Below are 27,284 nucleotides of genomic sequence, written 5' to 3'. Positions count from 1 at the left end.
TGAAGGCCGGCTGAGAACCAAGAATTGTCTGTTTCAGATCCTTCGGTCACCTGTTGTCTACCAATACGGTAAGGCGTCACCTTACTGAGTTTTCACCCTCGTTTCGTCGATTGAGCTTCATTGGTCACGTATTTCAAATCACGTAGCAGCGCCCACTAGCCGGCGGTTTTAAATGGCCTACTTCATGCAGATCGTGAATAAGAGGGTATACAAATAACGTGTGATAAAAAAGGAAAAAAATGAGAGTGACGCTCACATGAGACGTACCGGGAATCCGTCGTGAATTGACAGACACAATCGTGGGACAGAAAACCAAATTTCCTTGGTACTGTGACTTGCCGAAAACAGCATACTATTTAATGTCTGTTGTTGCCAGCTACACCGCACTTGAATCAGCGGTGTGATGCCAGACTGCACTACTATCAACTCACGCAACTAGTATGAGCTTTAGCAGCTTGTAGGAATGAACCAAAAATTGTGGTGTTTGTTCATTGTTGCGAATCGACGGGTGCGGAACCTGAACTCAAGGATTATCTTCAGAGAAATTCGTGGCACTGGAGGCCAGTTTTGAGTTAGAAAAATGCGCTCGAGGTATTGCTTTACGGCACTCGGGCATCATTGCGCTACATCTCGTGTAGGGTGTCCGCCTTGGTGGTTCCTTTAACATTCGAGGCGGCTGAATCCGTACACTAGTTCTTGACCGCCATACTTGCTTCAGTGATATCCGGCCAAAGCGACCTTGCTTTCGGCTGGTCTCCCTGATCAACCTCTTGGCGTTTCCCGTAATGTACCAGGTATATTAGGTGCCACATGTATGAATGCATGACGCAGGAACATTGCGCCAGTCAAAAGTTAGTTAACAGGGGGGGAGCAGGGACGAATATTCGGCTGTACTATATATCGTAACGACATGTAGTATACCGACACTTTTCGGCTAATTTTTTGTCCGTGGAGCCAATCTACCAGGAAGCTGCCTACGGCGAACACTCCCTGCTGATGTCAGGATATGAGGCCTTGATATCTGCGACTCCAGCAATGTGATTTCGCTAGGACAATCAAGCTGGCACTCCATGTCGCCAGATTGACTACAAACAAAAGATGAGGAGCAGAGAAGGCTCCTAGCGCTTCAATATCTAACGGCGGTGCCATAATGCACGGTGATGCTTCTTAACTGGCATGGTTTCGTTCACCAAAAAATATTGCACCAGCGAAGTACATTCATCAGACAACCATATTATGTTAGAGGTGCTCCGCTGTTTCCTCTAAAAATAGCAATGGCATCGCTGTTGTCACGATCGCTCTTAGATGAAAGCAAATAACCGCCAAATACATGTCACCTCTCTCTGGCCTACTGGGTATTCTCTAACGAATACGAATGACAGGTGATAAGCCGTCACCTGTAAGGTATCAAATGAGCACAGCTATACGAAAGCACCATACGCTAAATGGATTGAGGATACCATTCTCACCACACCTGAACTTGTATCACCATCCGCTGTGTGGCCGGCCGCTGGAACGCATGACTCCCTCAAATCTCTCCACATTTCGTTTCACATTCCGTAAAAAATATGTGCGTCCCTTTTCTCATCAGTGGAGACCTTATTTGTAATGTCCAAAGACCAGCGGAGGTACACGGGCCCTGCTGATGTTTCTGTAATTCGTCTAGTTTTATTCTGTGTCTAATGTTCGTGCTAAGGAAGAACAGGCACCTTCCTACACATCAAAATGTCTTTCGCGATACGGCATCGTGTGTGGCGCTGCGGTTGGGAAAGTACGTGTATGGAATTTACATACCATACATTCCGTTTCGGCTTTGCCGCTGACGGGACCGCTCAAGAGACTCCTCGCTCTAACTAGAGCTGGGATTTGCACAGAGTCTTTGTAAACAAGCACGTGTCAGCACAAAAACTGTGGAGTTCATGCAGAAAAACTTTTAGTGAAGCGCTTTGGCGTTCTGGTCTTGTACGGGCAAGGGGCTAGAATTATTGTTATACATGGGCGTGTCACGACGTATGAGGTAGGCCTGAGAAAAAACCGACTTCGTGATACGGAATGCACCAAGCTTCTGGCGACGGCGCCATAGCAATTACACAGCCTAACGGGTAGTTTCGAGGAAACGAGCTGCAGCTCAACTGAAAGCGGCGCTGTCTCCCAGAACGCACTTTATGTCGACCCCTCTATTCTGGCTGAATGCTGTTATCGGTCACTGCACACGAGCCTATCGAAAGCTGTGTGTCTAATAGAATTGATACCAGTGAGTTGCCTGAGCTCACGGGGGTAACAAACGGTGGATGCGTAGATGCTACAAGGAATGGGATGTGTTGTTAACAGGCGATCAACGGCCGAACAGGTTCGAAACACTGCTGAATCACATGCACGGGTGTGTAGGGGTCCACTGAAGTGACCTATCTCTGGTGTGCCAGATCATATTCGTTGCGACGACAATTAGTCCTGGGAGGCTTTTCCCTGCGGTACTGTATGAGGATGAAAAGCCCACGTGTTTTCCGTGTAGTGTTATCGCACGTCTCCTTCCTGCGCCGCCTCCAGATCATGAAAGACCCTGGCTAAAGGTCGTCTGGTCATTGTGGTCAAATTTGCCACTACCTAAGCTGACAACAGGCGCTCAAAAATCCTGAATCGGCTCAAGAAGGGCGAGTGCGGTAAGCCTACCACCGAATCACAATCATCTATTGTCCTGAAACCATAACGTAGGGAAACGGCTCGCGCTACTAACTACACGGGGAGCGGATATGAACCGGCGCACCACACGAGGGTTACCCCAATGGACCGCTACGCATGCGTGCGTGCAGCTCAGCTATCTGCCTAACATGTTCCTGCATCGGTGGCTTCTCAGTGATACTCCCTATGCCTTGCAGGTGTGTCAGTGAGGGAGGTCAGCAGCACGACAGCGACCGCGTATCAGCGGGAGATTCATCGGTACGCCTCTCTCAACTCATTGGCGCGAAAGCTGCCATGATGATTGGATGGTGAGGGTGGGCGACGAGGTAGTTATCACTGAGAAGAGAGTGTCTGCATAAGCTGTGTGTAAACCCTGAGTATCCTTCTATATATTACTTAAGACACCACTACTGAGGCTACCATCGTTTTTATAACTGAATACCTAGAAACAGTCAATTCAGGTGCTACGGAGGGACTTTTTGAGTTCGCCGATAAGTCATAACATCATATCTAAAACATCAATGCGACACAAGCCATTTTTTTCTGCGTTATCGTTTTACTAAGACGGATTATGGGCCGACGCTGGGACAGCGAAGAAGTGGTTCAGCAGTAGGTCCTTGTGGCTCTCAACCATCTTATGAAGTGGCGCCTGATCCCCTGATGAACAGATATAAAATATTGCACGAAAAAGAGTTACGATGTCGGGTGTTTGGGTGCCACACGCACACTCGCCGGGCTCAGTGCCGTCACATAAGAGAGGCAGCTGGTGGTCATTGGAGGCAGATAAGGATATCAAGTTTGCGTGCAATTATGACATGGTTTGAGTGTCAAAATTCCTGTGTAAGCGACAGGAACCGACAAAGGACAGGCGATATTTTACTTTGCTTTGGTTGATATGGTGTTGGGTGAGGCAAAAGATGTACATGTAATTGATGACGCGCATCCCGACCCTTGGGAGGGTGGCAAAATGCTTTATGGAGTCACTATTAGGAGAGCCCAGCTCTCGACCAGGCAGCACCGATGACGCGGTTCTAGTGCAAAATAGGTGGTACAGCTCAAAGCTCCTCTCCTGAATGCAGTTCGTTGTCTCCAACCTACATTCACCTTCCTGAAACCATATTAGGCGTTTTGGATTAATTTGCTTACTTGAATAAAGCGACGAAGGTGTGATGCGTCGCGGTGTAGGTCACTTAGCAGCGCACGCAAATCACTGAGCTCAGCGCTGAACCTACTAGGTTGGCTTCGCTCGTGTGCTTCTCTTTCCAACTCCGCGAATCTCTCCAAAGGCTCCATCAGGTCCAGGGCAATAGTGTTCGTCGTTCGTCCAGAGGAGATTCCAAGAAGGAGAGCCATCTCCTGCCGTACTCCCTTTATCATGGAAATCAAGTCGTGTTTTAGCCTGGAATCGATAAGTAATCGATAAGTGAATGTGTGTCGACAGCGATCATCAGGGATGAGTCGTAGCAGTACCTGTTGAGCTTCCGTCTCAGTGTATTATTTCTCTCCAGAGGCGCCTGCTTTTCTATTGCGTCACGATAAGCTCGATTACACAGGAACCTGCAGCGTTTCACGGTGGGTCACCTTAACTTGAATTTGAGCAATGTGCGCGACATTCATACCTGACTCTGTCTTCCGAATTGTGCAAATTTTTATGCACCTCTATCAGCCTGGGGATAATACTCTCGATCTGACTGACTATCGCGATGGCCTGCACAAGCCCTATCACTGACAGTTAGCTACGCAGCAGAAGACATCTTGTTTACCGCAGGCAAATCGAAGTGTTCAATTTTCCCCTGCTTCGTTCTGGTTTGCTGCAGGCTGTGGACAAGCGTGGCAGCAACGTTCTCTGCTTCGTCCAGCCTGTGACCGATGATGTGCCAGTTTTGTCTCTGCGAACAGCACACGACATTAGGCTTTGTAAGCTGCTCCCATACTACGGTTACGCACCTTGACTTTATCAGATACACCCTGATGGTGATGTTTTTAGTGGGTTTCCGTGCCAACATAAGCAAAGGACTGAATATTACTTTTGGCATAAAATATGCTGCAGCTGCAAGACGTTCTTCCTCATCAGATGATGGAAGCCGAGGGATGGATTTCTTAACTTTCGCGATCAGGGCGAGGATCCTCTTCCCTGACCGCTGAATGCCACTGTGTGCGTTGCGCCAGTCCGAATACAACTCATCCGCAACAGAATAATGGCGTGCCTCCCCATTCTCAAAATTGTCCAGCTTTCTGTCCAATTTGTAAGCTTTTTCTGCACCCGGAAAGAATTCTGTTGTCAGGAAGTGGGCGATGAGTGAGGGAATTGATTTTGTGTGACTCGCGCCCGCAGCGTGCAATCCTAGGAGGGCCATCCGTCGCGAAAATAGATCACCCGAACAGAGGGGTGTGGCCTACCTGCAGCTTGCTGTGATCCCTCTCGGACATGCAGTGACAGTGAATTATAAGGTCCTTGTGACGAGTTGTTGTCCTCCAGTGCTCCTATTTCTTGGACTTGGCGTTGCATCTTCGAAGACACGTTGTGGTACGATTTTCGGCGGAGTGATTTTAGTATACTTCACCTGTGAGAATATGTTTTGCATCGCCTCAAAATCCGTCTGCAGCATTTCAGTGTCGCCGGTCGTCAAACGATTCTTCGACAAGAGAAGGAAAACCTGTTGGTGGTACGTTTATCGATGCATGGCTTTTGAGGTCTAATGCTTAGCTGACATTTTCGAGCAGCGGCCTGATCCTGTTACTTCTGATTTGGACCGAGTCGAGTAGCTTCATAAGGGCTTCATCGTTTAGGGCTTGTCTCTGCGCACGAGAAAGGGACTGAGATATCATGGCTAAGTGGAATGCCACACCTGACAACGGGCCATAAAGAGGGGACTGCAAAAGTTTTGCGTCAAGGACCTCCTCCTGTCCCGGGAGAACTCGATACGCACGAGTTGTGCCACAACAAAATAAACAGAGGAAAATGACATTTGATAATCCCATTTTTTCAAATGATGCTGTCAACCGTCAGAAAAAATGGTTGTCCGCGCCACTTCGAATACTGCCGCAACCTGTCGGGTATTTAGATATCCTGTAGAGTTGTACCGGTGTGCTGTACAGACAGTGGAGGCGAACATGGGCGACCCGAAGGGGACTGATGATTTCTCCGGAATTCGTTTTTTCATAACCCTAAACACCGTCTCCCGAACAGTCACGACAAGCAAATTTTTAGGCGGCTGAATCTATTCGTTCTCCACGTCCTTGCAGTGGGCAGCGTGCACACGCTGTACGCGTGCTACGCGATCATACATGGCCTGCTACACGCTGCTGACGCGTACACAAGCGCCTCCGACATTCGACAAATGTGGTCAAAGAGGTACAAATGGTCGTCGCGCACGACAACTGATTATTGAATACAAAATAGCAGGCTAGTAGTGAATAAAACGGAATGCAGTGCACGTTGCGAGACGCGATGAAGTATACTCAAAGCAACGCGGTGCGAATCGCATGCAATTGAGTGACGTGCTCGTGCTTCTCTGCTCGTTCAAAATCCATAACTGCTTTCCACTATGGTTTTTTCCTTATAAAACCAAGAACATGTCATAGTATGTAGGCACAGCCTTATTTTGTCGGTTTCGTGTTCTGGCCCCTACGTTTTTGCTCGTACGCCAGCGACGTCATCCCTCCGGACGATGGTGAGAAGAATCTGGAGACGGTCCCGCGGCGCAGTTCACCGCCGCGCCTTTTGAATTAATTCCAAAGTTTTTGCCACCGTAGCTTGTGGTTTGCATCTAGTCAGTCATACGGAGACATAGGCATCGCATTATTAGCGCCCAGTCCTGTGGTTGCTGATGTCGATGGCGCGAGAAAGCGTCGCTAACCCGTCCTTCAGCGCAGCTGTCAAGCTGGCGGACTTGGACGACTACTTGGCACCTGCTCAGAGTTGCGTAGTCCCGATTCTGACACCAGAGCGCCAAAATGACCAGGCGGTAACCAGATCCGTTAGTGGCCGAGCGAGAGGGAATGGAGTACCAGGACTCGGGAGAAGTGGGATACGGACTGGGGACTATGGCAACAGCGACCGATTCAACCAGGGAGCAAATCTTAATGACGGCAAGGAATATGGGCGGGCAGATCTTATTCGGTTGGTGAAGCCCGGCCGGGAAACTGGGCGTGCGATTACCGATCGTGGTATGCATGCAACAGGCAGCAGGAAAAGGGAGGCTGTTGCAATGACGTCTGCTCGGAAGGGGAACAGTGCGCCGAACCCGAATATGACACAAGGACAGGAAGATGCGGCAGGCGGGGAGAAAGGTAATGCCATAGCGGCGTCCACAGCTGTGGCCAAGGTTTCCCTCTATGACTGCTTGGCTTGCAGCGGATGTGTTACCTCAGCAGAAGCAGTTTTGTTGGACCATCACTCTGTAGATCAGTTTCTCCGGTCGGTGCGGAGCTCTTCGGCAAAGTCAATTACAGTGGTGTCATTATCTTTTCAATCTATAACAGCCCTTGCTCACGAGTTTGGGTCATCACCGGCCAAGACGTTACGGCGGATTTCCACGCTGTTTCGACTAGCCGGTGCTACGTACGTTCTTGGTACGCAAGTTAGTGACGCAATTGCCGTATTAGAAGCTGAGCGAGAGTTTGTTCGGCGATACAGGGAGGCAGCGGAACGGACTGCAAGTGAACGAACTCATCTTCAGTCGACAGTTCAGGTCGAGACAGACAAGGAAGAGGGCCTTTCTTCACCTCCCACAGGGGGGCACTCGATTGACGAAACAACCATTCCGCTTGTTCCTGCCGATGGCTTGTTGCCAGTTCTGACATCATTTTGTCCAGGGCTGGTGTGCTACGCGGAGAAGAGTCTCCACCCTTCATTGCTTCCATATTTCAGCCGTGTCCGCAGCAGCCAGCAGATCCAAGGGGTTCTGGTGAAAGGCCTTTTGTGCGAAGTTCACAACGCCCGCTCCTTTTTCTCCCGCTGGCGAGTTGCCATTCCAATGGCAAACTGGTTCCTGTCACCGATGATGAAGCGGACTTTATCTCGCTACTGCCACTTAACTGCAGGTCTGAGCAAACAAGTGTGCCAGCAGGCAGCCCGCAGCAATACTGCCAAGACAGGTAACGGTGATATGCATCCATTGGCCGGTGACCTGCCCAGCAGTCGAGTGCAAACAGACTTGCGTGTTCCTGCCAAGGTTGAATGCCTGAGGCGAAATGAGGAACTAACACCAGGGGACATATTTCACGTCTGTGTAATGCCTTGTTTTGACAAAAAGCTGGAAGCCGCCCGACCTGAGTTCCGGAGCACTCCCATGGCAACAGCAGCAGATTGCCTTCACTCAGTTCCCGCCTCCTCGGGACATCGACTACTCTCTGGTTTGTCAGAGCAAGCTGGTACATCGCTGCCCAACAATGGTGCCTCCGGTGGGGATACTCCCGACGTGGACCTTGTGCTCGCTACCAACGAAGTGACGACACTCATGGAGCGGTTGAACGTCAGCTTTGATGAGCTAGACGACTCGCCAGTAGATGACTTCTATGACTATTTCTCGGGACTTTGGTATCAAGGAAGCCGCTGCTCAGGTCCGTTCGTAGGAGAGCCACCCCACTTGGCTGACGGAGCTTGCTCTATGACTCAGTGGGGTACGCCTGAAGATTCACCTCTACCGATGCTTGGGCATCCCGTGGAGCAGGAAACACCCGCAAGCCGCTCTGACAACATTGATAAAGAATTTAGTAAGAGAGACGTGAAACCAAGCCGTCCTTCTGAGTACCTTTCTGGTAGCGGAGGCTATACAGATCGCGTGTTCCGGAGAGCAGCGTGGGAGTTATTTGGCGTCAAAGTTGAAGGTCCCCTACAGTTTACTCAGGGACGAAATGAGGACTATAAAGAAGTGACTCTTGTCGTTGACGGGGAAGAGAAGTTGCGTTTCGCTATTGCCTATGGGTTTAGAAACATTCGAAATGTCGTTCAGCGGCTCAAACGAGAGATCAGTGAGGAAACATCAAAAAACAACAGCCGAGATCATCTCCGTTCGCCTGTGCGCGATTTTTCTAATCGCGAACATACCGCTTCTCCTCATGCTGATATTCGAATTGATGGTGCTGATGAAGAGTGTATCGCCGTGTCCCACAGAAGGAACAAGCGTGCACAGAGGCGGTTCCCCCACTTCATCGAGCTCGCAGCGTGCCCAGGAGGGTGCCTCAATGGAGGAGGGCAAATGCTGTCGCTGGGAAGGAGCCAGCGTAGGGCGTCCAAAAATTCACATGGTTACATTTCTACCGATTCGACAGGCAAATCGGGCACAAGAATCAGTGAGGTTACAATCAGTGCGAAGTCAGCAGCGATCGAGACTGAACGGGTGATCGATGCACACGCGGCCGGTTTGTCAGGATTGAGTTCTGTCACAGCGGGAAAAGTTGGGAGCACATCAGCGAAACCGGACAGTGAAACCCAAAAGCCCCTGACATGTCTGACAGATCTTCTTCACTCGTCGTTCGTCTTCCACGACCCGCTGCATAGCCGAGAGATCGAACTGGCGTACAGGTATCTTCAGGGTCGTGTGCGGAGTTCTTCTGCAAGTATCGGAGAAGAACCTGTGAAAACGAACAGGCGACAGTGGAGGCAATCACGTGCTGTTAAGGATCGTAGTGACGGCGAGGTCACAGTTGACTGGTGGCAACGAGCGCTGAGTGAGGAGCAGGAGTACAAGGCCATGTACACCAGTTTCAAGAGCATTTTCCTTACGTCTGAGCCACCTTCCGGTGCAACGATGGCGTCACTGAAGTGGTAGTAGAGTCGAATTATGCGGCTGGTGCCGCAAATTCGTCGGCGCACCCGTAAATTTGCTCTGCGTGACTAGTACATGGTTTCAAGACTATGCAAGCCCATGGTGGTCTCTGTTGATGCAGCATGGAGTCACGGTATCTGGCAGCTCGTGACTAGGATGTTCCGTCTATCATCGTGCGTACTGTAGTCCGCTATGGGTTTCCCGAGCTGCAGTAAATCAGTAATTCGAGCCGGTGCCTCTTGTAAGTGTTAAGGTGCCATTCGGTTGCGCGCAAAGGACGAACTATTCGTAAACAAGAACCAGTCGTTGTGGCCGTTTTTTGCGATTTAGTTCTGCTCCTTTTTCCACCGTGTGACTCCCGTATACTACTGAGTCGTCGCTCGTTAACCATTGGGGCGATGGGACGTCTCGGTGATTGCTGTCAAGTCACGGTGGCAATGCCGTTTTTCCACGTTATTTTTTGTCGTACGGTGCGTTTCTCGTTCGCAGTTGTATTTGGAGGATAGCGATCTACATCTGGCGCCCGTTGCGCGGCCTTGAGAAGTGGATGTGCCGATTATTGCTTTGCAAGAACTCGGTGTGGAGTTTGTGGAGACTGCAGGAGGTGCAGGGCTCCAGATGATCGAGCGGTTAGCTAGAGGGAAATTGGCGGGAGTCTTCTACTTTATACTCATTTCATATGCAGATAAATCGACTGTTCACCGTAGTAACGCGCGTGTACAGAGACGAACTGCAATGTTAACGCACACAACCGGGGATACGCCGCCGGTGGTCCGAGAGATCTCACAGGGCCACATAAGAAGCCACGTTTTGTCAGGAGAGATGGGCCTGCCTTGACTTATATTACGAGAGAGTTGCTGACTGGTGTCCTAATTACAAAAAATCGATGGTAATTTCCGGTGAACGCTTTCGGATTCCTTGGGACCATCGATAGACAGCCTTCGAGCTGTTATACAGTTCATCCGAAATTATGTACAGGCTGTGAGAAATCTTTGTATTTTTGCATCCACTTTCGTTTGGCATTCAAGAGGTTCTATGACATCACGGGGCCTCACAGCCGGGACCGCCGCAACGATCAAGTATCATCCGGGTGGCATTTACGGTACATAAACTGCTGATAATATCGAATAAGCGTCTGAGGTAGGCGTTGACTGATAACCAATACCTTCAATCTGGCCTGTTAGACTAATATATTGTGACAAGAATTACGGACGTACAAAAACGTCGCGTAAGCCGCACAGGCCTAAATATTGCAGGTGACGCGAAATCTTTACTGGGAGCCCGTTTGTACCTCACGTACCACAACAGACTTCGAATGACAGCTACCGGAAATTTATTCGACAAAAGACACTGTTTTTGTGACGGTAGAACGACGCACGGATGACCATTAACTCAGGACTTATGTTGGTGCCTGACAAGAGGGGACATCGGACACAGCTATGGTCACGGCGGCTAAGGTTGAATCCCGGTCAGCCGTCGATTTTTTTAAAATTTCATGTCCCTCAAATGGAAGGTTCCCTGTCTTCTTTGAACAGTAGTCACAGGGGAGCATAGCTGCTTGATTCAAAAACGTCCCAGTAACGCTTTATGGTTGAATGTGACTCGACAGCCCAGCAGAGTAAAAGTCGCCGAGGTATAACAGCATGCATGCCGTTGCATGACACGGGCAAAAATCCGATAAGACAGTTTTCAGGCTGGGCGCCGGACGGGCGGTCGAACTTGAGAGCCCACACACGCAGAAGCAGCACTGGTAGTCCGAAAATAATATGCTAGGATGCATAGAGCTGCTCAGCTTATGCCGCTCGTGCTTTACAAACTCTCTCCACAACAACATGGGGAAAATACTTCTTACCGCTCATCACCATGTTCTCAGGCGTCTGGGTGAGCCACCCGGCTCTGAAGTTGTGCAGCAGCTCTGTCGAGCGCGCACCACCACCCTGGAAGAGCGAGCGACGCTCATCGCGCCTAGGGTTTCTTTTGTGAACCGATACTACTTTGACTGGCGACAGAGCTACCTGTTTTCTCTTGAAAAAAAGCGGCCTTCCCCCCCTTTTGCAAGCTTCTTTCCTGTTGGCGCGGTGCGTAGGTTGTTACCCTACGGTGGTGAAACGTGAACTAGCAGTGCACACCGCGGGTCATCCGAGACTCAACCTTCGCTGGACTATGCGGATTGACGGTACTCCCTTTCTCTCTCTTGTCACTTTCTCGAGATCCCTGGCGAAAACGCGAGTAAGTCCTAATCTCGAAAGGAGGCCCCTCAACTTTTTACCACTCACGTGGTTGCACACTATCGCTGAGGAGCAAAATGGGTTGCACGCAGTCAGCCCCCGGCCAGGCTTGCTCATGTTTGCCCAACAGCCATCAGGCCAGGAAAGCTGCGTGCGCCGCGGGGCCCTCTTTGAGCTTAAAGAAAAGGGCGGCTGCAGGTGGCCTCTTTGCACGAAAAGCGTCTCAGTTGGTGACTCATGAAGATGGTGATCCGGCCGCAACGATGCTCCTAAAAAATGAACAGGTGGACCCAGATGTCCTGTCGCTGGACGGTGCTGACGGCACCTTGGTACCCGAAAGGGAGCTGGCAGGCAAGCAGAATGAGGAAGACGCCGCAAGTCACCGCCGCTCGCTCCGCCAGAACATCATCATGAAATTGAACAGCCGGAAAATTTCCCTCCGAACCTTCCGTCGTTCGTCAGGAAGTGGAGAGACCATTCCGAGCTCACAAGACCCCGAGAGTCCCCGCCAGACAAAAGGAGCGTGTGTAGCCGCAGGCGGCGAGGCGCCAAGAGGAAGCGACAACAACTCACCATGCGCGGAAGAAGCATCGGAATTCTTCAAGGCATTTACCAGTGCCACACGGGCCTCACTGACAGCACAGAGCGAAGAGAGGAAGCACTGTGCAAACGACGACCCCGCGGCAGACGGCGAACCCACCACTGAAGAAATGCGCGCAGTGTGGTGTGTCATGAAAGCGAACTCTGCGACCAAAGTTGAACAGAAAATTGAGTGGCTCCACCGACTCGAGTGGCTTCTAGTGAGGCTGAATCCTATGGAGTCAAATCACCCGGTAAGAAATGCCTGACAACAAGCACAGCGTTTCCGAACTCACCTGTGAGCTGACCCATTACGGACACAACATGCACTGTGGATGTGCTGGCTCCACAGAGACAGCCCGAAGCTTTCTGCCTCCCGAAACTGACAAAATCGTAGGAGCGGCCGGCCACAGGTCGAATATATGCAGCCAAGTCATAATCTCCCTTGAAATAACTTTTCTTTATCGTCGTTAGTCTGACCTCAAAGTACCAGAAGCCACGTGATCTGTATAGTACGGTGCAGCATGGGACCGAACCTGCGATAGATCAATGTGCTTTCTCGTGATCGAAAGGACCCAAGGCTGATGCCCAATCAACAACTCTAAGCGGAACATACGGCAATCATCAAAATTTGTTTTTGCTTCCTGAGTGCTAAATGCGAAATCCAGCAAAGCTTTGCTGGTGGGCTGACAGGAGGCTATAGCTGAAGATGTATAAGCGATCCAGCAGCTCTATTTTTATCCCTCTATCGGAAAACCAGGATAGCGAGCTTGCCTGAAATCTATTCTTCCTCCCCTTCGGGTGCCTTGTGCTTCTGTGACCAGACCCGTCATGCACTGCTGGAAGCGAAGGTTCTGGAACTCTGCCTGGACTGTTTGCGCGAAAACCAGGATGACGCTGGCCTGTGCGTCTCAGCCCTGGCGATCCTAGTACACATGTCTCTGAACGACGAAACATCGATGAAACTTGTCAGCTCAAATGTAGGCATGGGGTTGGGAGCAGATTGTTCACAGTATGACTTTTGCCGTGACAAGAATCATGTGGAACTGACCTCTTTCATCCGAGCACTAGTTGTAACTACGACTCCGTGACTTTGCGCGCGATTGAGCCGTTGGTGGTGCATGAATGAGAGCTGATGACCATTTATTTGTTTCCGTCCGCCGGAAACCAATCTTGAGTGACCTATGTGATTGTGGCCTCCAGTCGCCTGCAACGGTGACGGGCTCTTAGACCCGTGTTTATTTCCCAGCCCCGCCTCGCGTGACTCTTTACACGAGGCTGGAGAGCCACTAGAAGCGTACCACCGCATCTTTATTTTCTGCATCTGTGCACGCGGACCGGTGCCACAGCTGCAGTCCGTTTGTCGCGGTACCCCACTGCATACGTTTGCTACTCAGGGCCTAGAGGACATCACGCTTCTCTTGAAGAAATACTATGAACGCTGCCAGAAACGAGAGCTCGCGACACCGAACGCACCACAAGAGGGCAGTGAAGAGAAAGGCGCGGCGTCGGACGGAAGCGACCCGAGAGACAACGGATCGTCTGTGGGAAACAAAGATGCGAATATGGCATCTGAGAAGAGTGTGGCAACCGCGAACGACACGCAGGTGACTAGAGGAGAATGGAAGCAAATCGCAGGTGACCCGAAAGATAGCGAGGGCGCTGTCACCTCCACTACGGTAGCCAGCCTGCAAGCTGACGACGACCAACTTCTTGCGGTTGAACTGGTCACTCTCGTCTGGCGCTTAATCTTTGCTACCAGCTTGGACGGCGACGAATATGCACAGGTACGCGTATGAGTATTTCACAATTTGCGTCAAGCCTGATGAAGAAATACGTTCTGCGTTCCTAGGAATATATTCACTATACGATGAGCAACCGTGTTAGTCCGTCTCTGATGGGCTAGGGCAAAGCCTTCAATCAGCGGTTTCTGGCGGGACGAATGAAGATGGACTGTCGTAGTCGTCTGAGTAGTGCTCATGGGAGTAGACTCGACTTCGCCCTTATTTCGTGCGGCAGTGTACACTCCGACAAATCGGGTTTTTAGATCTACTCCGTTCAAAGGGCCCGGATAGTAGAAGATTCAACCCTCCGGTTCGTCCATCCGTCTACATCAGCATTCGCCTGCCTGGACTTCCACAGAACGTTTTCCGGGTCTACTTTCTTTTTCCACTGGACTGCGCCAGGATCCAACGCTGACCAAACCTCTTTTCCAGTTGTCCTTATGTTTTCTTCCGTCCAGAAGTGGATCGACGTTGGTGCGGCGGAGCCTGCAATCGACAGTGTGGCATCAGACCTGGATGTTTTTTGTTCGGCAACCTACGTCTGCTGGGTGTTTGGTGCTCTGCGGTTCCTTCCTCTTGACAACGCTGAACTGTGTGAGGACTTCGTGCGCCGTCGACAGCTGTTCCGGTGGACTCTAAAGAAAATGGAAATGCATCATGAAGAACCTCTTGTGCTTGAAAACGGCTTCGCCGTTCTCGCCAACTACCAGCGCGCGCAGCCCGCCCATGCGGCAGTGTTGTCTGAACTTCCCGAGGTAAGAAAGTGTGTCGATGGGCCCCCCAAAAGGCTTACAGACCAATCTCGTTTGAGACAGTGCCACAGCCAGCATGGTGGATCTCGATCGGCACCGTCACGTGTAGACAGTGTTGTTGTGCAGGGCGGCCAAAATTCGAACGTTCGCGAGCATCAGCTTCTTTGTCTACGCCACTCTCTTATCCCGAACTTTAGGTGTGGACGAAGTGCCTTTCGTGGCTGAACACGGACTGCATGATCCGAGTCCCGGACGTCGTTTATCAAGGACTATATACAGTCGGCCTGGCATGCTCATACTGTCCGGAGGCCTGCGGGGATCTACGGTAAGCGCCGACTGCTGAGAGCCTGCAGGACAAACATGCGTGACAATCCTGAGAAACGTAGACCTAACTTACATCGCTTGCTCGGACAGACCAGGTCCCGGTTGTAAACGCCTGCGCGAGAGTCGCAGGTGGAGATGTTTTACCAGACAGGTTCAAGAAATACTTTGCCCGCGACGGCTCACTGGTTCGATGCTGTGTTTTAGACATTGCGACCGCACATGCACCACGCTGTGTTGTTTTGCCGTTTCCAGGAATGCAAAAGGCCTTGAGTTCGCAGATAAGGTTGTTGAGGTCTATGGGGGGCACTCGAATGCAGACGTGGCTTCGGGGGCTTCGGCTGCTGCCTGTGGGAGCGACAACGGTGCGGGATCACCTAATGAGAAACACGCGAATGTTCTGCAGTTTGCCGAGGGACTTCGACGCCTTCTGCAGCCCGTACCCCTCTCCGCCACAGAGATGGCGGCGATCTGCCAGGAACCCATTCATGAAGCAGACGAAGAGGAGTCTGATGGGGAGAGGCTGGCCGCATCCAGGGAGACAGAACAGGCCACAGAGACGCCGCAAGATGCCGCACTCGAGGACAACGCATGTGGCCATGAACCGGAGGCGACGCAGAAGCTCGAACAACCACAGTCGCAGACGCCTTTTCCGGTCGAAACAGGCGACAATACTGAACAGGCGGCAGCTCCAGTGACAACTACAACCGAAGGACGGAGTTGCCAGCCACAAGATTTGGACGAAATGGCGCCTCTCCCACTTCTGCAGCTGCGCACGCGGTCGATGACACCAGAAAGCGACGACGGATCAGCTGAGAAGTTTACTCCAGAGCTCCGTTCTCCGCCGATCTCGGAAGGCAGCGCAGAAAGTCCTGAAGGAGCATTGGGAATGCTAACTCCTGGCGAGGAGGCAGATCCTGCGCGAACGCCACAGTTGCCAAGCGGGACAGAGGTGAAGGACTCCCCCACTCCCATAATCTCTATAGAACAGCTTCCGGCCTTGGCGGACGCGGGACAAATGACGAAGAAAGAAGTTGCAAGTGCTTCGACCGTAGCGCCTGCGGTGCGCATTACCCCAGTCAGTGAAGCGGAAACCACCGGGGAGTTAAGCTCTCCTGAGTTGTCTTGTGCTTCTCCAGATCCCGCTGAAGACAGTGCTGAGCAAGCCAGGCCACTGAGGTAGATTAATCGCGGGCCACCAGTAATAAGGTGGACTTGAGAGATGGCAAACGCCTTGTGAAAACAGGAAAAACCAACTGCCACACAGGGAAACATAATTGAGCTACGCGCTACCTGCGCTGTTGTGGCGCACGGCGCACAGGGAGGCACAACAACGTTATTCAGCCATGCCATGCGAAAATTTTTTGGACAACAAGTACGGCGGCCACATCTTGGAAGTCTTGCCCCCGAGTCGAAGAAAGATGTGACTTTCTGAGAAGCGCAGCTGCAGCGCCTCAAGACACTTTTTCAAACACGTTCCCATGATGGGAGATGGACCCATGGGGAACGTCCGGATTTTTAGTTTTTGCGAAATTTCGTTCGCGCGCAGCTGGCACGGACGCGGACGCGTGAATGACATTTTTTTGGCAGTTGTAAAGGAGCTCCAAACACGAGGGAAAATCGAGGGATATCACCTTTCCGGGAGTTGGAGACAAAAGCCACGGGTCTACGACAACCTGTACAGAATTGTGCTACATCGTTCCCGATTGCCAGAGCTTTTCAGGAGACCCAGTCGCTGTAGAATACAGAAACATTTTATCTCGTTGGCAACCGCCAACGAATGCGGTCCTCTTGGCAACGCATTACACGTTCTTTGGAGCATATGTTTGTTTAAGATGATCACCGTGGTTTGTGGCTCTTTTGTTCAGAGTTTCCCTGACTTCTTAGGTGACAATCGTTCTAGCATATGTGCGTCACCTGGCTGTTGGATGCGAAGTCACGCCGCATGCGACGGCTCCTTGGAACACCGTAGTGGTGGATGTCACTGTCTGAAAGACTCAATTCCGCAGTAGCCCGGCAACGGCTTTCCTTAACATCCTGACAGCGTGAACGTGGCGGCTGAGCTTGTGTCGTTGATAAAACTTGTGGAGGGGCCCGCACCGAGTCTCGACCAATATTTTTGGGTTTGCCCTTGTGACACGCAAACAGAAGGGAAGCTGTGTTAGCGGATCTAGATTTCGGGTGAAGTCCCCGAGAGGCAAAACCCCGCATCGAAGGGGGTCGCATAACAAAGAAATTCCACTAATACTACGCGCATTACATATATATATATATATAAATGGCTCTGCATCAGGGTTGAAAAACTCTATGATTCCAGAAGGCTTGCCGGCAAGGGACTCGCCTCCAGTTTACCAAGTGACAAAATAACACGGGGTGAAACCCGCGTGTGCAATAATCGTTACGTTTTCGGGAGACAAACGAACAGGTGAAACGGCGGGAATTGCCATGGATCTGCGTTGCCGTCAGCCTACAGAAAAGCGACCCCCGCCTCAAGCAGCAACACACTCCGGATTCACTTTTCAAAAGATATCGCCTGTTTGCAGAAACAGCAGAATTCTGTACGTGCATGATGCTGTTCCCCTTCTGTTTTCCTATTGCCGACCACATAGCCCCATAAACCCGGCCACAGAAATCTGAGGCCTAACTATATCTGGGTTCAGTCGGCAAACGTGAGAAAACCATAACGCCAGAGCCCCTTGGAAACACAGCTGTACACCACGTGCGTATTCGTAGTCACTGAAGGGCTAGTGAGTCGGCATACCGGTAGCAACTATTCCCTCGATCCTTCTGCTCCGCCTTCGACACCATACACCAAACAGAATCAAATTGAGACGAAACTCCGCCATGTGAAGGGATCGTGCAGAGGGGTAAGACAACTCTCCCTTCTCAAAAGAGCTGGCTCATAAGAGCTCTCCCTTCTCTAATGGCTAGAGCAGTTTAGTAAAGCACTGTGCCGTTAAACCGGCTTCGCGTTACCCAGAAGGTTACCATGCTTCAAAGCAAAGAAACAGGACTATCACCCCCCTGGACCGCATGCGACAGTTGAAAGTGTTTGATTTCGATATCCCTCCGGTGTTCATGTTCGACAGGAACCTGTAGTCATAAACGATGTTGGTTTTTACATGATCAGATAACCATTCCGGTAGTTAGGTAAAAGATAGTAGTTAATATCCCATTCAGGTTGTATGTGGCAACTATAAAAACACGCAGCAGACCATTGCAGGCACACACCTGAACAGGAAAAACGTAGCACATGCGGCGTCTTTTCAAGTAGATGCGTGCAAAGCTTCATTACATCAGAAAAATACAGCCCGAAGACGGCCACTCACTCAGCACTCTAATTTGTGACAAATGAAACAGAAAGACACATGAATTGTACTAAACTGCAATTTTGAATTGATTACAGCCGCTGGCATTTTCTGTTAAGGGTTCTTTTCCTCACAGTCACAGCAGTCGGACTGGGAGGTCGTCCGACACTCGTGACAACCTGTTTGTCCATACCCGAACGGCGAAGCTGCAACAGAAAGATGTATCTTTTTTGCGCTCCCACGTCTCCATCCGTACTTCTCTTCTGCAAGCACTTATGCTGAAAAACGTGTTTTCTGCATGGTCTGCCGTCGAGTCGAGTCTTCGGTACGGCGTCGTGCATCTCGATTTCTCGATTGCTACCGCATGCAAAGTGGAGAAAAATGTCTTGCCATGTGGGCCAGGCTGTCAACTTCCCTGAATCACGGTACGCGAGGTACGGCCTGAAACGAGTGGTCCTCGCCTTTTGTCACGGTTCGGTCTTGAGAGTGAGCTCTACTTTCTAAATGGGAACTCGCGTCAGCTTCTCGCAGCGCACCAACCGGATGTGGTACGCCCTCGAAACTCCTTTCTGTTATTTTTCTTTGGCTAATCGGGGGACGCGGTGACTGGTTCGAGTAGTCCGTTCTGCTTTGAATGCGTTCCCTGGCATTCTGTTCTGAAAAATATCCTGTAGAATCGGCGTCACATCCTTCAGGGCGCTACGGGAGTCGAATCCTCCGTTGGCGCTTCGCCCGTAGGTTGCGGTTTTATGTTCATGGCACCTGGAGAACTGTCCGCCATACTCTCCATGCTGTGTTCTTTCATCGAGATTAACGCACTTCTCCTGGTGCCCTTTCCCACTCCTACGTTTTTCTCGACTCTCTCCTCGCTGCCCTTCCGCCGGCTTGTTTCCCTTCGCCCTACTGGCTCCGTTCTTCTCTCAAGGCTGCCTGTCTTCAGTTTTCCTCGCTCTTCCACTTTTCGTCTGTCTCGCGCTTCTCTCCATTCACCCTGTCTCGGTCGCTTTTCTCCGCTTTCCGCCGACTACAAAACACAGCAGCCGGCTGGTGACTGCCTGCGGGGACGGGGGACTGAGCGAGCACAGCTTTTGACTGTTTACTGCCGCTAGCAGTGTTTCGGATTTCAACCGCCTACGACTTTAAGGTTCCTCCCCACCCATTATGTTGTATGCGTAATATGTAGGTGACTTCCACCGCTCGAATTAACAGAGAGAGATGACAAGTCGTCAACGGTGACTTCATTTTCCGCGACTGCTGTCCAGGGGTCCCGCGCGTTTTGCCCCCAACTGGGATACGGCATTTCGACCGTCGGAAACCAGTCTCGGATCGCCTTTTCTTAAATTTTCACTCTCCTGGTTCTTGTCGCAGTCTCACGGAAAACGTATCGCAGACAGAGGTTCAGTTTCTTCGGCGGAGAAGACTTGCGGTCTAGACCGAGTGTTCGTGAGGTTCGCCACCTCTTCACTGCGCAGGCCGCTTGCCAAGTGTATGTACAGAGCTGACGCGAGAATGGCGGAGGCAGGTTCAGAGTTCTGTAAGTCAGTCACGGGCGGTAAAGGGGAATTTATAAGGACCTGAAACTGCCGAGGACGAAGATGTCAGCTGGATAGCCCGTGGCCGTTTTTTTATCAAGCAAATGAATCAAAGTCTTTTTCACATGAAGAATATGAACTCGAGCTGATGGAAATGGTTGCTGCATGACTTTGTCATGGGCTGATAGAACCCTCTCTCCGGACAGAGGGATTCGAGAGTCAGAAAAACGAAGTTCGTTTCCTCTGGCTTCCCCATTCAAACCGAACTCGTGTGTACGGACGCCGAAGGATCTATTTCCTCGTTAAGAGAACGTCTGCGTACGTTCCTGTTTCGCAGCGCCGATCGACTCCAAGAAAGCTATGCGGCGTGTGGTCTCTTCAGGGATTGGCGCCCTGTGCCTTCGACTCGTATGCTGTGTCAAGCCGTTTCATTTGTCATCAGCCTGTTAGAGCCTTGTTTGCGACACCGACGCCTGCCCCGGACTCTGCTTGGGCCGGCGGAGACGTCAGGCGCCGAGTCCTCGTGTTTGCTTTCGAGGGTGCGTCAGCTTCGCACGCGATCACATTTCGCGTCGGACCTCACACACTCGCGTCTTACACACTTTGCAGTTGCTGGACGGGAAGAGATGGAGGAACTCATAAAAAACTTTATATCTTTGAACGAAGAAGAGGTATGACGGTTAGTAAGAACCTAGAGTCGACCCAGAAGCCACGCCATGAGATTCAAGGTCACAATCGTCTGCTGACAATCAGCACGGTGCGCAGAGAGGAAGGTTTTTCTTGCAAGCAATCTGCGAGTTGCGGATGCGCTGTGTCCTGCTTTTCTTTCTTCAGGGGCCAATCTCTTGGCTGGTGGGTGCACAGGGCTTTTTGTGGATGCAGTCCTTTTTCCACTGGACGTGTTCAAGACCCGGAAACAGGCTGAGACGACATCTTGCCGGAGGCAACCTCCCGCCCCTCCGTCCTCTCAGCCTCATGCAGCCGCTCCCTCGGTGCAAGCACCTCAGATTCACGCAGAACGCTCTCCAGTTCCGGAGGCGAAGACAAGTCGTCAGCACACGAGCGATTATCGTCACACATCAACATATTCGGTTTCTTCACCTTCTTCGGGAGTGGGATCATCAGGTAAATCGGCGGGCGCGGTGAGTATGGAGGCACGTGAGAGGTCGGGGCCGTCTGCTTGCTCTTCCGTTTCTCGCGTCGATTCAGGAGCTTCTGCGCTAAGTCCGCGAATTCCATCAGGCAAGAACAAGGGGAGTTTCGGTTCTGCGGGAGCGCCTGTGGCTGCCGTGTCGCGCGCGTCACTCCCAGCGCCTAGTCCATCGGGAGTACGTACAGCTCTGGATGGGGTGACGCAGGTAGGAAACGCGAATCGCGGGATGCCTGGAGGCCAGGAGCGATTCGGATTTCTGGGTACTATCGCGCGACGCTACTACCCAGGCTTCGGCGCCCTTGCGGCGGGGGCGTTTCCGTCTTCCGCGCTCTTCTTCGTTACTTATGAAGGATCGAAGCAACTTCTAGCTCAGCGTAAGTGATTGTATCGGCAGTGCGGCAACGGACACGGACGCATGTGTGAACACAACTGGTCTGACGTTTGCATGTGGACGTCCGAGTTCAGAGTGACCGTCCGTGGGGAATAGAGGGCTCTGGAAACGTACATGTTGCGTGATGCGACACCGCGGAGGAGCAGGGGTCCTCAATGTGACGGTACAGACTGCAAAGAAAGGACTCGTTAAGCCTGAGACCGACGATCAATTGACTTTACGGGATTTTGAACAGGAGAGGGCACGCGGGGTAGTGCGGTTCATACACTTCAGGGGAAGCAGACTGCCAGGAAGGATTTCCTGATCCGCATCTTTTAGGCACCACGGGCTGGAGCGGAAAGATGCATTCATACTTCTCCAGAGGCAGGGAGCTGTGGAGACATACGTCCAGGACCTAGACCGGCATTTTAAGGCGAGGATGAAGAAGGACGAAGAAAGCTTTGCCAGTGAAACGGTCTGAATATTTTTTAGCCACGAGATCACCGTCAACGGCATTGCTTCGGCATGGTACCGACTGTGTTATTGTAGCACGCTTGCATGATCTAAGACAGTAGTCCACCTCTTCGTGCGTTGCCGGACGCGTCTTGTTTTTCGTTTTTGCATGCACCTCAACAAGACTCAGATGCACGCGGCTGCCTGCCGTCTGTCACTGGGTTGCCGCGCACTGCTTGCGTGTCGAGGCTTTAGCTGATGCGTTCCGGTTTTCAGCTTCTCTTCTGTGTCTTTGCCGAGTCGGACGTTGCCTTGTAGGTTTAAAATCGTTCTCTCGACACTCTATAACGCTTCCGCTTGGCAATTGCACACCTGCACATTCATCGATAACCTTCCCTGCTGCACCTACCTGCGTAGCTGGAAGAACACCACTTTCTGCGGAGGTGGTTTCACGCCTAGATGCTCAGATGCCAAACAGCCGAATTCTTAACCAGAGGACCTGAGTTTACAGGGAGTGAATGGAGAGTATCTCCAAGCATTTCTTCACGAAAGAAGATAAGTAGCTTGTTTCAGCCTTTTCCCCCTTTTGTGCAGAGGAAGTTGGCCGGCAGCTCAGCCCCGCTGTCACGTACGGTCTGTGCAGCACGCTCGCGGAGTTCGCCTCTTGCTGTGTCAGGTACGTCATCTGTCCTTTCTATACAACCACCGTCCGTTCATTGCAGTATGAAGAAATGTATCTTTTATACGATTTAGGCATACGATTTATTAATGCCTGAAGTGAACTAATAATTTTCGCAATATACATCTACTGCACTCAACTGCATGATTTACTGGAGTAAAATCGACTAATTATTTCCAAACACATTTGGAAGACCTGCTGTTTACTTTCCGCAAATGCGGATGGGGCTTCTGGTGGAGACGCAGCGACCGCCTCTTGCTCAGCGTTTCGGACTGGGCAAGCCGGTTCCAGAGATGGACAGACGGAGAAGACGAACAGACAGAAGCGAAAAGGAAAAGCGTTGAAACGCTGGGTCTTCATTGAGCCGCGTGCGCAGGAGGGCTCTTGATAGCGAAACAAATGACTTAACTGGATGTCGCTTTTTTTCTTATGGAGTAGCACTACCTATGTGAATCCAGAAGATCGTACTACGTCTATGCGTATGCTTTGGATAGCCGCAAGTCCACATTCCAATGGAGATCAGTTCCCTTATTATTGACTCAACCCTATATTTTTTAACTCTGTTCCTCTCACTTAAAATTGACTCTGTTGCATGTCGGAGATGACCGTGAACGGTTATGGAGGGGAGAATCCGCTGTTGTCAAAGCCGTGGCACGCTGTAGTCATCGGTAAGTTCTGATCGGTTTTTCCAGTGGACAACAGGCCTGCCTTTCAAGCTCCGTCGCGCGAACTTCGTGGAAACGTCCACGTGTCTGATCTGATATGGAGAAAGGGAGTTTTTTGTGTCTTCTGGTCTCTGCAGAACCCCGTTTGAGATGCTCAAGCAACAGATGCAGCTGGGAATGCATGCGACGACGACGCGAGCAATTCACGCGATCTGGCAGCGAGATGGGTGGCGGGGCTTCTTTGTCGGCTTCAACGCGACGATTGTCAGAGACCTGCCCTTTGTCGGCGTGGAAATGGGCCTCTGGGAATATCTGAAAAAGTATTTCTGCTCGTTTCCTGGTACGTGCCGGTTCTTTGGGGCCAAAGAAGTCTTCAAGGAAGGATGGGATCCCTTTCGCTTTGGGCAACCTCAGCTGCGTAGCTGCTTCAGAAATAGGGGCGGCTCTCGCGGATACGCGCTTCCTTCAACGTTTGCACTTCAGTGGTATGGTGCCATACATCAACATTAAAGAACTGGGTTGTCTGTCAGTCTTTATTGCAGTTCTTTTCAGAATACCTAGGTACTCGCGTCAGTGCTCTGCGCCAGCCCGGGCGTCAGGAAGCACGTGAAACATGTGTAGACATGCGGAAGCTGTATGGGCATTTATTTAAGGAGGCTTATGAATCTGTGCTCGTAGATGCGTATCGTGAAATGATTAGGGGATGCTGCAGGGAAGGACGAGGTTACTTTTCGGTCTCACGCACCCGCTCAGTCGATAAGAGACTTGCTTCTTTCACATGGGATTGCGACGAAAGGATGAGAAGACAAACATCCGCTTTGCTGCAGCTTGTGGAAAAACAAGTTCATGCGACGTTTTGAGGGGTTAACTTGTGTTCCACCCTTCCCCCAGAGTAGGAGTGCACTGATGGCACGGCGTTTCTGGTGTATCAACTGCGTGATTCTGATTCGTCAGGTGTTTCCGAAAGCGTTGTCCTAACTTCATTCTCGTCAGGCTTCGCAGGCTTCCTTGCAGGTAAGGGCGATGGTCGGGGCTGTCGGGAATCTAGTGAGCGTGCAGCTAAAGAGTCGAGAGTTGTTCGAGCCGGGAAACGCAAAACGCACTCTTTAGGACAATAGACGAAGACACGTGGCTGCGAAAGACCATGCAGGAAACAGGACTCGTATTTTCACTCTCCTGTCTGTCGGTAAAAGGCTCGTCAGTGCTTCAACTTTTTACAAAGTGGAGTGGCTGTGGCTCCACTCCTCTCAGGAAACGAGATATCAGCTGTGGTCTGGGTCAGTGGATCGACAGCTTCACGCTTTCTGTGGATTCTGTGGTATGGCGAAGTAGATCTCTAACAGAATCATGGCGGCTATGTGAGCTCACCGCATTTCATAAATGCAATCAGTGAGTTTTTCTTTCTTTTCAGGCGCCGGAGCCGCTGTTGCTACAACGCCGCTGGATGTCGTGAAGACGCGTCTCATGACTCAGCAGGAGGGCCGGTACCAGGTGAGCGCCAGCAATGTCGTGACTTTTGAGTCGGAACCACATGCGATAAACGGCTGACGTCCTCACGGTCACTCCAGTTGAGTTCCAGAGATGCTCCTGACGTTCAGAAAGAACCATCAGGGAGCTTGCTTTCATGGCGAGGGCCACAGTTTGTGGTAATAGACGGCGTGAATTCTTTGCCTGCCGACCTGGCTATTCGACGCTTCTGCCTCGAACACCCGGTAGACATACAACTCCTGCGTTAGTTGTGAATCGCTGCGCCACACTCACCCGTTTGTTTCAATTTGCACTTGTATGTATTTTGTGTGTCATCAATACGCTGTTCCGTACCTTCTCTCTCGACTTTTGCTCCCTCTTCTACATCCGTCTTCCCATAAGTTATGGCCTTTGTCGTTTCTGTGGTCTGTTACTCTCTCCCTTGTATACCTTTCCTCCCATATCTCTGGTCGTTGCCCTCTCTCTCATCCTTCTGTCGCTTCTCTCCCTCTTGTTTCGTTTTATGTCCGTGCTTCTCTGGCTGTTCACGGCTGCTGCTTCGTGTTTTTGCGTCACCTGCGTTTTGTTCTGCAGTATCGAGGATATTTCGACTGCTTTTCGACAATTCTGCAGCGGGAAGGCTACGCCGCACTTTTCCGTGGTTTGAAGATTCGCGTAATTTGGGTCGCCCTTGGAGGTGCTCTTTTTCTCGGCGGTTACGACGGTTTCAAGGCCCTCTACTTGCGGGTTCTTCCGGGGGGTTTGAACGAGTCACGGTGCGGCGCATGCAGTGCAGTGAAAAACGGGGACGGTGGTGCCAGTAACAACGAGCCGCTTAACACAGACGAAAAGATTCTCGTTTCTACTGTAGCAGCTGAAACCCAGGAGTAACGATTCTGCCTGGACAGACTGGCCCAGGAACATAGAAGAAACGTGGTGTAAAACAGGGGCGTCCGGAGGGATCAGTGGCGGGGGAGTATATGACTGCAAGTCACTGGAAATAGGGAATGTGTGCCGCCACTTCTGTCGGCGCACTCTGCAATAAAACCTATTTGTAGGAGAGGGTCGCAAGCAGGTGAACACCACGATGTTTGTACAGCTCGTATGCCAATGCTGATTTCTCAAATATACGCCGGACATCACTATACTCAATGCACTGGGGGACCTGCAAGATGAAAAGCAGGACTCCAGCTCTTAACAGAGAGGGTGGGCATAGACTTTTCACGGCGGCTCAACACAGGCAGGGACGTGGAATTGGGCTTCGTTACGCCAAGAAATTGCATGGTTGTCAACTGACTTAACAGTCGACGATTGCGAGGCGTCCAGCTGGACGCCTCGCGACCACTGACACTGACAGTTCCGTCCGGTGCATGGTCAACGGTCTCTGTGCGCAGCGAGAAATACCATGACAGTGGTGCAACTCGTTTTCAAACGACCGCTTCAGAACAATCTCAATTTGCATTTCGCTCGGAACTATTCTTCAGCGCCAGGTCTCGGGGACCACACAAGTACAGGCGACAGCCAGTGTGGCAGAAAAGCGTTCTGCGCCGAATCATCCTTGAAGATACCATTGCACGAAGTGTTGTCGCACGGTAATCTTGACAGTTTTACAGTTCAACCACTACAGATTAGACAACCTGCTTGGAGAAAGAAAAGAAACAAGAGGTACGGCAGGTGTGCTCGCAGGCAATGCAAGAAACAACGCTGCACCGGCGTCACGTGTGGGTGACCGTGGCACGCGCGAGGCAGTGGCTCTGTGATTAGTTCCACTCGAAAGTATTTTAAAAACATGTGGAGAAAAATGAGTGTTCATCAAGGTTGGACAAACGTCTTCTTAACGTTCATGGTAGGGTGTAACCAAAACGGTAAACCGGTTGCCTAGATCGTCCACAAACGTGATGAACCCTGATTAAACAGCAGCAAGCATACGGAAGGCGTCCACCGCCGCAAGATTTATGGATTTACGTCAGAATCCACTTGTGATCTATTTGGGTTTCGCTTTATCACTTTTTCTGTTCAGACAGAGCTACGGAAGATCCCACGCATCTCTAGACGCGGCGATAATTTGTGCTGTTTGTGTGCATCAGTCCCTTTGCATCACTTAGTCGCAACTGCATGCCCAATCGCTCTCTCTATATCCATGGCTTCATGCGTTCAACACAAAAAATTCTAATCTGGGAGAAGGGCTAAACCAGAGGAGAAAGCTCAAACACACAGCGACAGTATTCAGTGAAAAACTGCTATGTTCCGCATCCCTGTAGCCCTCAGATACACTGTTCTATAGCCCATATGTTTGAGAAATCTTGAAAAGAGGCTGTATTTCAGCAGTGATATGGTGAAAAACAGGGACTTTCATCCCACTGCTCCCGTGAAGGTAATCCCGCTTTTTCCCCTCGCCACTCGGCAACCAGCTAGCCCCCCAGTATGTCTCCAAGTTTTCGCAGAAAGATATATTTTTTGCCGTGACACAGTGACAGAAACGGGATTCTAAAGAAATGGGTTCTCTGAGGAAGACAGGATAAATTGCAATTTGTCATTGAC

At 51.1% G+C, this 27,284-nt stretch overlaps 4 protein-coding genes across 4 annotated transcripts; 3 read left to right on the top strand and 1 right to left on the bottom strand.

The window, feature by feature from the left end:
* Positions 1-3,118: 3,118 nt before the first annotated feature.
* TGME49_242590 (hypothetical protein) lies at positions 3,119-6,069 on the bottom strand. Its single transcript, XM_018780647.1, has 10 exons — positions 5,392-6,069; positions 5,244-5,336; positions 5,080-5,188; positions 4,707-5,023; positions 4,627-4,647; positions 4,443-4,568; positions 4,299-4,387; positions 4,150-4,236; positions 3,826-4,078; positions 3,119-3,773 (listed from the first exon to the last, which is right to left on the bottom strand). Exons 1-10 carry the CDS (start codon positions 5,659-5,661, stop codon positions 3,735-3,737), a joined length of 1,404 nt encoding a protein of 467 aa, XP_018637484.1. The 5' UTR covers positions 5,662-6,069; the 3' UTR covers positions 3,119-3,734.
* Positions 6,049-11,325, top strand: TGME49_242580 (iron only hydrogenase large subunit, c-terminal domain-containing protein). The gene has a single exon (XM_002366737.2). The coding sequence runs from the start codon at positions 6,510-6,512 to the stop codon at positions 9,453-9,455; it is 2,946 nt and encodes a 981-aa protein (XP_002366778.1). The 5' UTR covers positions 6,049-6,509; the 3' UTR covers positions 9,456-11,325.
* Positions 11,326-11,428: 103 nt separating this feature from the next.
* TGME49_242570 (hypothetical protein) lies at positions 11,429-17,220 on the top strand. Its single transcript, XM_002366736.2, has 6 exons — positions 11,429-12,513; positions 13,084-13,239; positions 13,657-14,046; positions 14,502-14,798; positions 14,993-15,120; positions 15,372-17,220. Exons 1-6 carry the CDS (start codon positions 11,758-11,760, stop codon positions 16,297-16,299), a joined length of 2,655 nt encoding a protein of 884 aa, XP_002366777.1. The 5' UTR covers positions 11,429-11,757; the 3' UTR covers positions 16,300-17,220.
* A 1,492-nt stretch (positions 17,221-18,712) lies between these two features.
* TGME49_242460 (mitochondrial carrier superfamily protein) lies at positions 18,713-26,181 on the top strand. Its single transcript, XM_018780646.1, has 7 exons — positions 18,713-19,958; positions 20,791-21,483; positions 22,527-22,608; positions 23,414-23,616; positions 24,231-24,290; positions 24,688-24,767; positions 25,338-26,181. Exons 1-7 carry the CDS (start codon positions 19,913-19,915, stop codon positions 25,632-25,634), a joined length of 1,461 nt encoding a protein of 486 aa, XP_018637483.1. The 5' UTR covers positions 18,713-19,912; the 3' UTR covers positions 25,635-26,181.
* Positions 26,182-27,284: the final 1,103 nt, after the last annotated feature.

Source organism: Toxoplasma gondii, chromosome VI (genome assembly GCF_000006565.2).
Source record: "Toxoplasma gondii ME49 chromosome VI, whole genome shotgun sequence".
NCBI lineage: Eukaryota > Apicomplexa > Conoidasida > Eucoccidiorida > Sarcocystidae > Toxoplasma > Toxoplasma gondii.
The sequence above is the reverse complement of the archived record's forward strand: the minus strand, read 5'-3'. Positions and strand labels throughout refer to the sequence as shown.

Bases quoted from the DNA above. Each gene is read 5' to 3' on its own strand.
- TGME49_242590 (XM_018780647.1), bottom strand. From the start codon at position 5,661: ATGGGATTATCAAATGTCATTTTCCTCTGTTTATTTTGTTGTGGCACA. The intron at 4,079-4,149 runs GTACTGCTACGA...TATCGATTCCAG, and splicing joins CTGAGACGGAAGCTCAACAG to GCTAAAACACGACTTGATTT. The intron at 3,774-3,825 runs GTAAGCAAATTA...AGGTGAATGTAG, and splicing joins ACCTTCGTCGCTTTATTCAA to GTTGGAGACAACGAACTGCA.
- TGME49_242580 (XM_002366737.2), top strand. From the start codon at position 6,510: ATGTCGATGGCGCGAGAAAGCGTCGCTAACCCGTCCTTCAGCGCAGCT.
- TGME49_242570 (XM_002366736.2), top strand. From the start codon at position 11,758: ATGGGTTGCACGCAGTCAGCCCCCGGCCAGGCTTGCTCATGTTTGCCC. The intron at 12,514-13,083 runs GTAAGAAATGCC...TTCTGTGACCAG, and splicing joins CTATGGAGTCAAATCACCCG to ACCCGTCATGCACTGCTGGA. The intron at 15,121-15,371 runs GTAAGCGCCGAC...TGCCGTTTCCAG, and splicing joins GAGGCCTGCGGGGATCTACG to GAATGCAAAAGGCCTTGAGT.
- TGME49_242460 (XM_018780646.1), top strand. From the start codon at position 19,913: ATGTACAGAGCTGACGCGAGAATGGCGGAGGCAGGTTCAGAGTTCT. The intron at 19,959-20,790 runs GTAAGTCAGTCA...TTCTTTCTTCAG, and splicing joins GGAGGCAGGTTCAGAGTTCT to GGGCCAATCTCTTGGCTGGT. The intron at 24,768-25,337 runs GTGAGCGCCAGC...TTTGTTCTGCAG, and splicing joins AGCAGGAGGGCCGGTACCAG to TATCGAGGATATTTCGACTG.